Source organism: Bombyx mandarina, chromosome 19 (assembly GCF_030267445.1).
Source record: "Bombyx mandarina strain Sakado chromosome 19, ASM3026744v2".
In the NCBI taxonomy this organism is placed as follows: domain Eukaryota; kingdom Metazoa; phylum Arthropoda; class Insecta; order Lepidoptera; family Bombycidae; genus Bombyx; species Bombyx mandarina.
The window spans coordinates 6358751-6373636 of record NC_143225.1 but is presented as its reverse complement, the minus strand read 5'-3'; the positions used below and the strand labels follow the sequence as shown (position 1 = coordinate 6373636).

Genomic DNA, 14886 nt, shown 5'->3' with positions numbered 1-14886 from the left:
GGTCAATTTACTCGCCGAGTCTTTCGTCCCAAGCGACGGGTTCGACGAGAACGATGACCGGTGCGTGGGGTACCTAAAAACACCGTTAGTGGATCGGGAGGATCCGAAATGACGTGTTTTTTATTTACTGATGGACTCTAGGTCCAGGTCACCGAGGAGGTTGATGTTCCTGACGAACCACGGGGCTCCGACGGCTATCCTGCGAAAACGGGATTGAATGATATTTGTTTGACCTTTGTTTGGGGTTTAAATGAGATTATAAACGGCAGCATAGATTATACACTGTTGACGTAGGTGTGAGTGACTTTGACAATTCAGCAGTATAGATTAAACTGTATACACCAATTTATCATCAAAGCATTCAACTTTCATTCAAGCAACTAAACTTCTTTTATGTGATGGATGATTGATAAAAGTAAAAGGAAAAACAAAGCAGATTACCTACTATTTGTTAGCAGAAGTGTATTTCATTTCACGAGTTTTTAAACAAGAAGAAAATAATTATACTTAAAATATAAAACACAATGGCTGGAATAAAAGGTAAATGCAATAGCGATTACATGAATTGGAGTTTTGTTTTGCAAATATTTCAAGTATAAATGAATGTCAGTTGTATTAAAATGAGTCATTACTTAAAAATATGAAACACTTTCTTAATAATCAATTATCGCTTACTTATGTTAATTTCTTTCTTTTCATGTATACTTCATGGACACAATAGGGTAAGTTGAAATATTTTGATTGAGTAGGTACCACTGAATCACTTTTAAAAGTATACGAAGGCTAGATATGAAAGAGCTTATTGTGAACTGTTCAAAACCTGGTCTGTAAAATTTGATAACAACATTTATATGTTGGCAAACTCAAAGTAGGTGAGTATACTGCACCTACTAGTTTTATTTTTCCATAATTTGTTTTGAAATAGAAATTTGCATTAGTAATTATGTCTCATGGAATAATATTGGGGTAAATTAAGTAAATAGCTAGAATAGGCATAGAAAAAATATGATAAAATAATGAATAGATTTGATGTTTAGCAAAAACAACTTTACTTAGGTAGATTTTCCTTTTTAATATTTGAACTGACCCTGCATCCTGGGATGCATTCAAACAAATTAGCATAATTATAAAGTAGGTTAAGAAAATACAATTAATTACATAATAAATTCCAAATAATTAAATACATACATATATACCTACATAATTGCTATAATAACTAACTTTGTTTTTTGTAAAACATTCACAGTAGATATTTGATGTAAGTACTTAAATGAGCAAAATATTTTGAACAATATTACAAACTGAGACGATTCTCTTTAGTCATCTGATCACTTAGGATCATAGTCATTTAATTCAAGAAACATTTATGGCCTATTTAAATAATTTAAAAGTAAACAAAAAGTAAAAATTTAATATAACTTTTTTTAATATGATATTTGATTTGTTTAAGAATGTATAATATAATTGTGAATTCAAATGTAATATGAGAGAATGGAAATAATTGTATTATAGATTTTTGTGATCAAATTGCCTATTATTTTAAAAAGTATATTAAAGTAGTAAAGAAAAGTAAAATACTTATAGTAAAGAGCCATAAGTATAGTACTTTTTTGGTTTTAGAAAGATATAGACATAAAGTAACCATTATGGTTTAATTACCACGGTTGACTCTCAAACAGATGAAAAACAGTCCAAGATGTGTTAATTCAACAATCTTAATTTGGTTCTTTAGAAACATTAGCAACTGTCAATCAACACATAAGAGTCAATTGAAATGTATGTGTGAATTTCAGTTTGGTGTCGTTGGCATTCGCGGGTTCAATTGGAATGACATTTGTCATACTAGCCTGTGCCTTACCACAATACAAGTAAGTAAAGTAATAAAAAATCAATGCAAAACAAACAGCCTTTCAATTTAAATCTTTTTATTTATGTTTTTAAGTAATAGTAGAACACATACCAAACCTTTAAGATGCAGTAAGGATTTAAAATATTTTACTGTATTAGACTGGCAATGACATCAGCATGAGTTTGATTTTAAATGGCTACTGGTTTGTTATTTCCACTTAACACAAACTGCACTATATGCATCTAGCAATCTACTGCAATAAAAAAAACACCAATTATAACTATAAATATATTTTATACGAGCGACCCGCCCTCGCTTCGCTTCGGAAACATTTAATTTTATTATTGATAGCTGAGTCCCGCAATGCTACCCGCAGTTATTTTCGTACCGCGGGTGACGCCGCGGGGCGAAGCTAGTCTAAAACAGTAGCCTAAGTTACTCCTTATATCATCAGCTACCATAAAGTCTCGTAAAAATCAGTCCAGCCGTTCTAGAGATTAGTCGGAACCAACAGACAGAGAGATAAAAATTAACAAAAAATGTTATTTTGGTTATGTACCGTGGATATATTCATATGCATGTAGTAAAAAGCGGTTATTTCAATATTACAAACAGACACTCCAATTTTATTTGAAAGTATAGATAAAAGTAGTAGTCATTGCAGCCATATAAAATAAAACTGTCTGCATAAAATAAAGATAAGATAACACAATGTATATGTTATTGAACTCTTAAAAAAACATTACTCTTAAAAATAAAATATATCAAAGAATAATTAGTTATTAGCTGACTAATGACAAAACTGGTAGTTATATTACATCACATCTTGTCTCCCAACTTGTGACAATATATGAATATAACCACTTACCACTGCCAGTAGACAGGCATTCTGGCCCACAAATGAATTCAATTAACGACGCTTAATTACATTCACAGACTATGGTGGCCATTCTTCGTTGTGCTATTCTACATTCTGTGCCCAATACCTACGATGATCGCTAGGAGGCATACTGATGGTGCTGGAGGTTCAAATTCCGCTTGTATGGAAACTGCAGTATTTATCACAATGGGATTTTTAGTCAGCTCTTTTGCACTACCGATAGTTCTCGCCAGGGCTAGTGTGGTTTGTATTTTCGGTTTTCATTGAAACAAACCAAAATTGGTTTTATGAGATTTAATGTGGATAATTCCAATTTAGGTACCTAGATAAATATTCTCACACTTGTAATTAATTATAATAGCATAAAATTGTATACTCAAATGCATTCATGGTAGGTAGTATTGTAAGCTGTTGCTGTTACTTACAACCTTTATATTAAAATTTCGAGATTTCTATCAAGTTGGGGGTAGCCATTTATTCTGTGGTGTAAATGGGCCCCATGTTGCTTAATCTTGCATGGATAATAATTATAATCTGAACTTGTCTGACCACTTGTAACACAAAATATTATGTGAATCGCTTTGTAGTTATAATTTTCAAGTGAGAAAACTGGTGGCAGGGCGCATTGTAAATACACATTGCCTGACGAAATTGGGTAATTTGACGTCTGGTTACTGCTTCAAATCAGGAGAACCAAGTAGATCACGACTTCTAGTTTTAAAGGTCAGATTTCGTATCGTGAATGACGGTATACACCTTGGGACATGTTTTTTTTTTATTGCTTACATGGATGGACGAGCTCACAGCCCACATGGTGTTAAGTGGTTACTTGAGCCCATAGACATTTACAACGTAAATGCGCCACCCACCTTGAGATATAAGTTCTAAGATCTCAGTATATTTACAACGGCTGCCTTCAAACCGAAACGCATTACTGCTTCACGGCAGAAATAGGCAGGGCGGTGGTACCTACCCGCGCGGACTCACAAGAGGTCCTACCACCAGTTATTAGTTGTTTTTATTTTTTATTATTATTATAATTTTTTTGCAAGACAGCTTTTTTGTTACGTCTAATTTGAAAATGATTTCAATATGTTTGCCGTCCAGGCATATCCTTATATATTTTGGAAAATTTAATTTAGGGACGCATAGTTTTGTAATAGTATACGTAATAAGGAATCGGGTAATTTTTGTTGTTGTTTTATTTTACAGATTTTTTGGGGTGCATGTTACCTTACACTGGCCGGTAACGTGATCGTATATCTGACGATCTTGGGTTTCTTCACCATCTTTGACATGGACGACTCCGATTATGCGATGTGGTGAGAAATCTAGAATCTTTTGAAAAGAAAGGGACGATCGATCGTATTTGCAACGTAAGATAGTTTGGTGGTTTTTTTTTTTCGTACGTTTCTTATTTAAGTCTGAAGTTTGATACTGATAGTGTAATTGTAATCCAAATAAATACGATTGTTGAATTGACGTGTATTTGTAATCGATTGTTGAGCTTTGTATAGTAAGTAACCATATTATAAAATCGAGATAATATTCGCCAGTTCAACTTTTTTTTCCCTAACAAATAATTGGTAAACTAAGGGGCTATTTCATCTAAGGATGGACGGATAGGTGAATTCAACTATTTACTTATTTAATAAAAGAGATAACCGGAATTTGGCAGGAAACTGAAGTTTGAAAGTACAGTAAGTAGGGTAATAGGTTGTGGTAGGCCATAGACTTCGCGCCGTTTGTGCGATTTGCTAGTTTAATCATTAAATCCATTCAATTATGAAGTCTGTTTTGTACTGACCTTTTGGAAATACTAATGCTGGCCTACTCTATGATTAAAAGCTAGTGTTTGAATTGTTGTTCAAAATTTGCGTTTTGTTGTTGCATGACATAACCTATGATGTTAGTTTCAGTTACATAATATTTTCAGGTATAGGTGATAAATCTTTAGTCCAATAATTAAACTACGCGACTAAAAATAAATTCTAAAATGTTTTGGATTTATCTATACAACGTTCTATTAATTCACTGATCATTTATTTAATATTTATCGTTTCTTATATTAACAAATTATACAGAAGTGTCATTAAAAAAGAAAACGAAACAAATTAAAAAATATATTTATATTTATATATAAATTATTAATGGTTGATTTGTTTGTTCGGTCAATAAAGAAACCCTAGATTGTTTTGCAGGAATTTTATATTGTCAGTATTTTAGATGTGTATCATAGTAATTCTTTTGGTTTTGAGATTGAAGACCCAATGCTGTAGAGCCATCGCCACTATATTATCTTCTATATAAAACCGTCATCAAAAATAACCTAATTTAATAATAATTCCAAATAACGTTTCATACTTGTCTTATGAATAAGAAGATTATTATTGTTAGAAAATGATATAAAAAGATATTTTTTTAACGATAAATGTAGAAAGTACTAATAAATGTACAATTTTATTTACGTATGTAGGTACATACTGTAACCGTTGCGTTAATATTATTAGTGATTAATTTAATTAATAATATCATTCAGTGTCGCTTAATTTACCAATATTATTATATATTATTCAATTTATTAATTTACCAATATTATATTATTAATTATATTAATAATTATTAACATTAACAATAAAATAATATTGATAATCATAAATTGTTCTGTTTAAAAAAAGTTTATCAATTTTATTGGTGTCCTGACCGAAAAAAAAACTGATGTATAATTCAGATTTGTTCAAATGTAAATTTCACAATAGAATGTTAATTTTGTTTTGAATCAAAATTGTACATTCCTGTTACGATTTATATAATTGTTTATAACATATTATAGCATAGTCAAGTCACAATAAAATTATGCTTTACATTTTCGAAGGATATTTTACTCAAATTGTTTTAATAACATAAACGGGCAAATGATCTTAAACCGTCTGTTATGAAGCGGTTACTAGATACAGATTTTAGATCGTAAATGTTATTAAAACTACTTTTACGGTTTATTCTCGCGTTTTTCTGTTATTATTTCCAGCCTTTAAAATAGGTAGGTACTTGACAGCAGCGTTTCCCAAAGTGAAGTTCCCAATCGGAAAGCTTTTAAATTGATAAGTTTTTGGTATCAATAAGAAAAAATAGAGATAGGATTCTAATTTGGTTAAGTGGGTCTAAGGTATAAGTTCATGGGAATGCCTGCTTTACAGTTTTCGTGGTCACGTGGGTCTAAGGCAGAGTTCCCCAAACTTTTTGTGTCGTAGACCCCTTGCCATGTTTTTCCGTGTTGGGTAGACCCCCTACTTACCTGATATTGATTTCCTGTAAATTTCTAACTGTAGTAAAGTTTAGTGTTAAAAACTTAAAGTAAAAACACATGTTAATTTATACATTTATTAATTGAATTTAAATTAAAACTACTCAAAATAAAATTTTGTATCTGTTATGTAAAATATACGTAACATAAAATAAACTATAAATAAAATAACATAATAGTCTAAGATCCCGCTGCAGGTTGGTGTGCTCATCGACTTTTTGTTTAAAACCAAATTTTTATGTTTATTTATAATTAAGAGAATATATATTTACTAGGGTGCCTATCAAAATTTGGCCGCCATTATTTTTAATTAAATTATTTTTAATTGATTTTTGGTAAAATATTTCGTTTATTTATTTTTTAAATAAAATAACGTCTACATCACGGTAATTAATATGAAGATTCTAAAATTGCCGTTGCGCACCTGGCCGCACCTCTTTGCAGCCAGGTGTAAACAGGTATGATTTCGATAAATTTATACGTTTATAACCTATTTTCATTAATTATATGTCAAATTGAAGCTAATTTTTTTCTATTAATTATCATATAAAGTTGCTTTATTAAATCTGGCCGCAAATAAGGGTTACTGGCTGTTAAAGATAATAAATATTTAAGGTAAAGTAAAAGAGAGTTAGCGCGTAACATCATTTGTCAGACGAGGACAGCGATTGCCGGCTGTGCGACGCTTTTAAGCCATTGCGCATGCGTCGAATGTTAGTGTTCTCAACTGAACAGATGCAGCATTTTTATTCTGACATAAAAAAGTGATAGCTCCGATGACAGTACAACTGAAAGCTCCGATGATTCAGATTTTTAAATAAGAGTTACGGAAATATAAGAATTATAAGAAAATTTTTTAAATTTTTTAATTTACTTAAATGTTTAATTAATATGTAACAGACAATTAAATACTTGAATAAAATCGAATAAAATTTTTAAATAATACTTTCACAATAAAATTTTCTTTTACTTAAGTCACCTTGGTTTATTTTTTTTATTTTTTAAATTAATATTAAATATCGACGTTCTAATTAGCAAATTATCTAACTCCATTTTAGAGAATCTTTTATTTGTACGAAAAAAACAATTACTTCAAAATTTATTATCATTTTAAAAAACCATTTAATATCATTAATATCTAATAGAGATATAATATTTAAGTTTGAATCATTCAAATAATTTGTAATTGGATTATTGCTTCATCAAAATGTTAAAAAAGTCACCCTCTAAAAAATAAGGAGTTAGACAAATTCCTAACTAGACCGTCGATATATCAAATCAATTATTATTTTTTTGCTGCAATTTTTAAATTTGTCATTTTGAAAAAAATTACATATTTTTTGGATTATTTATTACCATGACATGGGGTAAATTGGGATTCTGGGGTAAATTGGGACAAACCTGCGGAAGATTCTCAAAGTACTTGTAGCACGGAATCTACCTAATTTTCTTTAAGGTAATATTTATCAATGTATAGAAGAAAAACCAAGTTAACTATGGAAGTACTAAACATGAGTTTAGTTGGTCCCAAAAATTCGTCAAATTAAATTTAAAATAGTGGTTGAAAAGTGCGTTTTAAAACAGCTTAAAGAACTTTTAAAAAAAGTAATATTATCGTTGTTTTTTCAATAAGATCACAGCTTAAATAAGTTTTTAATACACCTGGAAATATCACAACAAACGGTAAGTTGCAATATTCTTATTTTAAATACAATATTTCGACAAAATAAAAAATGTATATTTTTTCCTTTCTTTTTGGGGAAAATTGGGACGTATGTAGGATAATTTGGAACGAGACTGGAAAAATTAGGGACGAGAAAACACAAAATTGGAACGCCAAAAGACAAAATAGGGATGGCTTGTTAGGGTTGTCACTGATATCTTATAATAGATTTTTTAGCCTATACTATCACTTAATTGCGTGATGTAAAGAAGGTTAATGTGTTTATCAGTTAGTTTATGTAAGTATTATAGGTAAAAGAAAAGTATATATATAATTACTTTTTTTCGCGACATTTACTTTGTAATATCTGCCCGGTCGTATGTTCTTTATAGCAATAAAAAAAATTAAAAGTTAAAAGAACTCAAACGAATCAAAACTTTTGTTATTTCAGAATCTATTCACGCGTCGAATCATGATTTTGTTAACATTCACAACGAACACACACAAATAAAAACAGGCCTCAGATTTTAAATGTAACATTAATTAAAAATCCGAGATATCCAATTATGAGTGAGTGAATTAATTGAGTTTAGTTATTTAGCTTAGAAAGAATTTCTTTTATTTTTGTTATTATTGGCAGTAATCAGATAAAGCTGTTTTTTTATCTTATTCACCTGATATCTTACTCTTGCTCAAAGATTATTTTGAAAATGTTGATTAAATAAAATTGTATTAATGCATTTCCAGTCCTTTTGTTTTCTATTTTTTATTCTATTTTATGATTTTGTTTCAGTTGTGATTTTTAAGGAAATTAAATAATAATTTTCTAAAATATAACATGCACATACTTTTTTTGATCATTGTATTGTTGATTATCATTCACGTCACATCGCTTCGGAATAGAAACCAGCTTAATTTACACTATGTTGTGTATTGTGCTTAAATTATGGATTGTATTCATCATTTCGGTCCATATAAATAATTATATGGCACCTACCTATATATCGCAGTACTGCGAGTTGACAACCCTTACAAATATCCCAATTTAACCCTTAACCGTGTCAATTTACCCCGGACGCTGGGTAAATTGGGACGGCCACTATTTTACCGATTATTTCTTTAAAATGAATAATTAAAATAATGTAACGGTTTTTATCACCTAGGTACGTTCAAGACTCAACTTATTTCTTTGGTTGAGCAGTGACTATTTAATTGGAACTATTTTAAAATTCAATCTGAAGGTCGATTTTGTCCCTATTTACCCCATTGTACGGTATAAGTCGTCTCTATTACTCCCCGGTGGTTGAGAACACTAACATTCGACGCATGCGCAATGGCTTAAAAGCGTCGCACAGCCGGCAATCGCTGTCCTCGTCTGACAAATGATGTTACGCGCTAACTCTCTTTCACTCTACCTTAAATATTTATTATCTTTAACAGCCAGTAACTCTTATTTGCGGCCAGATTTAATTAAGCAACTTTATATGATAATTAATAGAAAAAAATTAGCTTCAATTTGACATATAATTAATGAAAATAGGTTATAAACGTATAAATTTATCGAAATCATACCTGTTTACACCTGGCTGCAAAGAGGTGCGGCCAGGTGCGCAATGGCAACCGTGATTTTTTAGAATCTTCATATTAATTACCGTGATGTAGATGTTATTTTATTTAAAAAATAAATAAACGAAATTTTTTACCAAAAATCAATTAAAAATAATTTAATTAAAAATAATGGCGGCCAAATTTTGATAGGCACCCTAGTAAATATATATTCTCTTAATTATAAATAAACATAAAAATTTCGTTTTAAACAAAAAGTCGATGAGCACACCAACCTGCAGCGGGATCTCGTACTATAAGCAATAAGTCAATATTTTTAGTGAGAAGAATGAACCTGATGGTTTAATAATAAATTATCAACATTTGGCGTCAATTTTGTAAGGGTTAATCTTAAATCTCGGCTAACGATGTCTTGATATTATATGATAGTATGATGTAAGTAAATAGGTACTATCAGTGTATATGTTGAGATCCACTATCGTGGACTCCAAATATTTTTCCCCGGACGTAGACCCCTTGCAGTTTGTCATAGACCCTTAGGAGTCGATATAGACCACTTTGGGAATCACTGGTCTAAGGTATAAGTTCATTTTGGGAATCCCTGCTTTACAGTTTTCGTGGACACGAACTATCGCCCTTGTCCTAGTTTTAATTATCTTGAATTTCATCGGATCATCACTTCAACTGAAGTCGAAAAGTGTCGATGGTTTTATGTAGGATAGCAACATACACTAGGAGTAGAGACGAAAACTGAGTACCATGTCCAAGCATAAGCTTGATACTTGCACAAAAACAGTTTAGACACATTGGTATGTTTTTTTATTGCCCTTGTAGGCAGACGAGCATACGGCCCACCTAATGGTTAGTGGTTACCGTTGCTCATGGAATTCAACAATGCCAGGGGCAGAGCCAAGCCGCTGCCAACCATTGCGTACTCTCCGCAAGCCTCGTTTGAAGAAGGACAAGTTATAGCGCTCGGGAAACACCGTGGAGGAGGACTCCTTCGAAAGCCGGATGGGACGTGGCAAAAAAGATCTCTCGTTTTTTTTATTGCTTAGAGGGTGAACGAGCTCACAGCCCACCTGGTGTTAAGTGGTTACTGGAGCCCATAGACATCTACAACGTAAATGCGCCACCCACCTTGAGATATAAGTTCTAAGGTCTCGAGTATAGTTACAACGGCTGCCCTACCCTTCAAACCGAAACGCATTACTGCTTCACGGTAGTAATAGGCAGGGTGGTGGTACCTACCCGCGCGGACTCGAGAGGTCCTACCAACAGTAATTACGCAAATTATAATTTTGCGGGTTTCATTTTTATTACACGATGTTATTCCTTCACCGTGGAAGTCAATCGTGAACATTTGCTGAGTACGTATTTCATTAGAAAAATTGGTACCCGCCCGCGGGACTCGAACACCGGTGCATCACTTCAACATGAATGCACCGGACGTCTTATCTTTTAGGCCACGACGACTTCGAATGTGGATGTGGACGAATGTGGATGAACGCAGTGGTTCCAGGTAGTATCGATGAACTCTACTCCGGTGGCAGGGGGTGCGTTAGTAAAAATTAGATGATGGAATCATCTCAAACAATTCCTCAGATTATTAATTAATAACAATTATTCTATTAGAAATTAGCAGTACTTTTTTGGTTTATTAAATTTTATAATTAAGTACCATTTAAGTGTTTCTAGAATTATAGCTTATTGACAGTGCGTTTCTAGAAATTTCTTTTTCAATCCAATATCCGACTTTGAAATGAAATTCCCTTCGCAACTTTTCTTGAGCATTGTGACATATCTTTCTTCCAAGGAAGTTTATAGCGAATGTTACTACTAAAAACTAAATAATAACAATAATAATGCATTTTAAGTACTTCTTTTTGTTTTTAGGTATCTAACTCAAAAATTTCAAGTCCTTATTATATTAAATTAAAACGGTATCAGGCTTTTCAGATGAAACCCTGAATTGTGATTGTATAGAAACTCTTTTTCTATTAGTGAAAGTGTACAGGAGTGGCGGATTGAAACAAAATCACCGGACGTCGCTTGGTGTTTTGTCAGATTCTTCCATAATGTCCAAATAAATCTCAGTTTTTTTGTATTTTACTAAGAGGTGATTTGAATAAAACATTTATTTGGGGAAGGATTGTTTAGGTTATGTTTCCTTAATCTATTCATTAAATAAAAAAATTGAGACGTCAATTTAGTCTGCTGACATTTCATGACTGTCATACATAAGGCAAAACTGACTAATTCGAAGAAATTTGACTGATTTTGCCTATCTTAGTTACCGCACCCTATTTATTATTTTATATCTATATAGTTGAATAATAAACTTTAAATAATAAAAATGGGAGACCATTTACCAGCTTGTGTTATCGATGTCGGCACCGGGTATACTAAACTGGGTTTTGCCGGTAACAAGGAACCACAGTTTATTATTCCGTCAACCATAGCGATAAAAGAAACTGCAAAAGTTGGCGATCAGAGTACTCGGAGGATGACTAAGGCCGTCGAAGATTTGGATTTTTTCATCGGTGATGAAGCTTTTGAAGCCACAGGATACTCTGTAAAGTATCCTGTGCGCCACGGTATCGTAGAAGACTGGGATTTAATGGAAAGGTACATCGAACAGTGCGTGTTTAAGTATCTTCGTGCGGAACCCGAAGATCATCATTTCTTGATGACCGAGCCTCCGCTCAACACTCCAGAAAACAGAGAATATTTAGCCGAAATCATGTTTGAGTCATTTAATGTGCCAGGCCTTTACATTGCTGTACAAGCCGTTCTTGCTTTGGCCGCGTCATGGAAATCACGTACGTCTGCTGAACGCACCTTCACTGGCATCGTAGTAGACAGTGGAGATGGTGTCACTCACATTGTTCCAGTTGCGGAAGGTTATGTTATTGGATCATGTATAAAACACATCCCTATTGCTGGTAGAAACATTACTTCATTTATTCAATCGCTACTTCGTGAAAGAGAGGTTGGAATCCCTCCTGAGCAAAGTTTGGAAACTGCCAAAGCTATTAAAGAAAAATACAGTTATATCTGTCCTGACATTGCTAAAGAATTTGCAAAATATGATAGTGATCCTGGTAAATGGATGAAAAAGTACACAGGGATCAATGCTATCACTAAAAACCCATTTACAGTTGATGTTGGTTATGAGCGATTCTTAGGACCTGAGATTTTCTTCCATCCTGAATTTTCAAATGCTGATTTCACTGTACCTTTGAATGAGATGGTTGATGAAGTGATTCAGTCATGCCCCATTGATGTTAGACGAGGATTGTATGGAAACATTGTGTTGTCTGGTGGCTCGACTATGTTCCGTGACTTTGGCAGAAGGTTACAACGTGATATCAAGAGGGCTGTTGATGCAAGATTGAAGCTTTCGACTATGTTATCTGAAGGTCGGATTACCCCTAAACCGATTGATGTACAAGTCGTGTCTCATAACATGCAGAGATATGCTGTCTGGTTTGGAGGCAGTATGCTTGCATCAACACCAGAGTTCTACCAAGTCTGCCATACTAAACAGGCGTACATGGAGTATGGTCCTAGTATTTGCAGACACAATCCTGTTTTTGGTACCATGACATAAACAACCTTCCAGTATTAAATTACTAATTATGTCTACTTAGACTGTCATATAAAATAATGAATTTGTAGAAGAAAATAATTATGTATAATATGAATATTGTTTTAATAATGACATAGATGCACACAATCCTCTCTTATAACTTTTAATTTAGATTTATATTTTTATTATTATCAAACATGTCAAAAATATATGGAATGTGTATTTTAATATACTTACAGAATATACTTTATGTAGCTGGATTTAAAATGTACAATATTTAGCATTTAACATTTGCATTCCAGCCTTTTATTGAAAAATAAATTCTTGTAAATTATATTATTAGTTTTATTAACCTTTATATGCATAAATTTGCAATTGCAAAAGTCGTACTTAACCTTTGGCAGTAATTTGGTGTGGTAATCCAAGTAAAATGTTTAATTTATAGACATAGGTAAACTAGTATCTTTGGAGGATGAACATTTAAAATAAAAGTAAAGTATTGACAATCGTCCATAACGAGTCATTACCTTAATTAAATTTGCAGCGATTAATTCCTCTTATACCAATTTTGATGCCACCATAGGCCTCAGAAATACAGCTGGTCTCATTATATTCCCTATGCTTGGCCAGTGCAGTGTCAAATCCCTAATTGTTAAAGATCACTAAACCCATGTATATTCTTTTAGAAAACATTATTAAATATTAGGATGTCTCTTATTTGAGAATGTATCTGATTAGAGAAATCTTACGAAAACGGGGACTTAATAAATTAAGGATAGTTTTTGTTGCTGTAGATGGCTAGATGAACTCAAGCTGTTAAGGGATCAGTGTGCTTAGTGCGAGTTTTTTAACGTTCTCGATAGCGTAAAAGTTAGCTCATATTTGTATGGAATGGGATCGTTTGCACACGTTTGCCGTTAGGGGCGCTGTTCCAACTGCATACAAAATTGGGTTAACTTTTACGCTATCGGGAACGTTAAAAAACTCGCACTAAGCACACAGTAGATTCTGTGTATATAATACCCAGTTTACTCACTGTTTTAAATTGAACATATAATTACTTTGGGGTCTAAATGTTATCTTATATATAAAATTCTCGTGTCACAATGTTTGTTACCATACTCCTCTGAAACGGTTTGACCGATTTTTATGAAATTTTGTATGGATGTTCAGTAGGTCTGAGAATCGACCACTATCTATTTTTCATACCCCTAAGTGATAAGGGCTGTCCACCCCTAACATTTATTTTTTGTATTTTATTAGCAAAGCTTACCAAGGAAAAGGTAATGGTGAATGTTTGGTGGTCTCAGCATGTTATTCACTATAGCTTTCTCCAAACAATGATAGCAAAACTTGCAGTGAAACAGCCCCGACTCATGAATCGATCTTCACCATTATTGCTCGATAATGTGAGACCTCATACAGCACGGGAAACCGTAGTGCAATAATAATCAGAAACCATTCGTCACTCTCCATATTCGCCAGACCTTGCTCCAACGGTTTACAATTTTTTTCGTGATTTGAACAATTTTCTACGTAATAAAAAAGTTTTTTTCCCAGGAGGCAGTGCAAAATGCATCTATCATTGGCATCAAAGGCATAAATGACCTTCCTATTAGATGGCAGCAATGTATAGATAATAATGGTAGATATTTTGGTTAAATATATAAATATCTTAAATGAAAAAAAAAAACCAATTTCAATTTTTCAGTACAAATCGGTAATTTCATACTTTAACCCCTAATATATGAGTTTTAATGTCCCATGCGAACTGCTCATATAATCTATCTATCTCCTACTCTGAGTGACTCAAAAAATGGAGATTGGATTTTAAGAATCTACATTATTTCTTCAAAGAAGGATTTCAACCTCAAGGTTGAAACGACGATTACAATATGATAAGCAGGTTAACAAACATTTGTGGTCGGCACACAGTGGGTCGATACTGTGATTTTAGTGACTTAGGGACCAACTTTGTTTTTTTATAAAAATTTTTATGTAGATAGATAGAGCTCGTTAATCTCAATAATAA

The 14886-nt window shown here is 32.6% G+C and overlaps 2 protein-coding genes across 3 annotated transcripts; both read left to right on the top strand.

Annotated features, from left to right (window-relative positions):
* The first annotated feature begins 321 nt into the window (after positions 1 to 321).
* On the top strand, positions 322 to 5599 carry LOC114242564 (leptin receptor gene-related protein). 2 transcript variants are annotated; one of them, XM_089735500.1, is made up of 4 exons: positions 322 to 542; positions 1795 to 1868; positions 2786 to 2972; positions 3942 to 5599. In XM_089735500.1, the coding sequence occupies exons 1-4, from the start codon at positions 525 to 527 to the stop codon at positions 4053 to 4055; spliced, it is 393 nt and encodes a 130-aa protein (XP_089591626.1). In that variant the 5' UTR covers positions 322 to 524; the 3' UTR covers positions 4056 to 5599. The 2 variants fall into 2 exon arrangements, with proteins under 2 accessions (XP_089591626.1, XP_089591627.1); XM_089735501.1 differs by lacking the exon at positions 322 to 542 and adding an exon at positions 615 to 722 and having other exon boundaries at positions 1794 to 1868.
* A 4769-nt stretch (positions 5600 to 10368) lies between these two features.
* On the top strand, positions 10369 to 13188 carry Arp3 (Actin-related protein 3). Its single transcript, XM_028175287.2, has one exon. The coding sequence runs from the start codon at positions 11619 to 11621 to the stop codon at positions 12873 to 12875; it is 1257 nt and encodes a 418-aa protein (XP_028031088.1). The 5' UTR covers positions 10369 to 11618; the 3' UTR covers positions 12876 to 13188.
* The last annotated feature ends 1698 nt before the right edge of the window (positions 13189 to 14886 follow it).

What these genes read in the sequence shown, in the direction of transcription:
- LOC114242564 (XM_089735500.1), top strand. An exon ending in TGTGCCTTACCACAATACAA is followed by an intron (nt 1,869 to 2,785) that starts GTAAGTAAAGTA and finishes TTACATTCACAG; the next exon opens with ACTATGGTGGCCATTCTTCG. An exon ending in TTCTCGCCAGGGCTAGTGTG is followed by an intron (nt 2,973 to 3,941) that starts GTTTGTATTTTC and finishes TTTATTTTACAG; the next exon opens with ATTTTTTGGGGTGCATGTTA.
- Arp3 (XM_028175287.2), top strand. Translation starts at nt 11,619, where the DNA reads ATGGGAGACCATTTACCAGCTTGTGTTATCGATGTCGGCACCGGGTAT.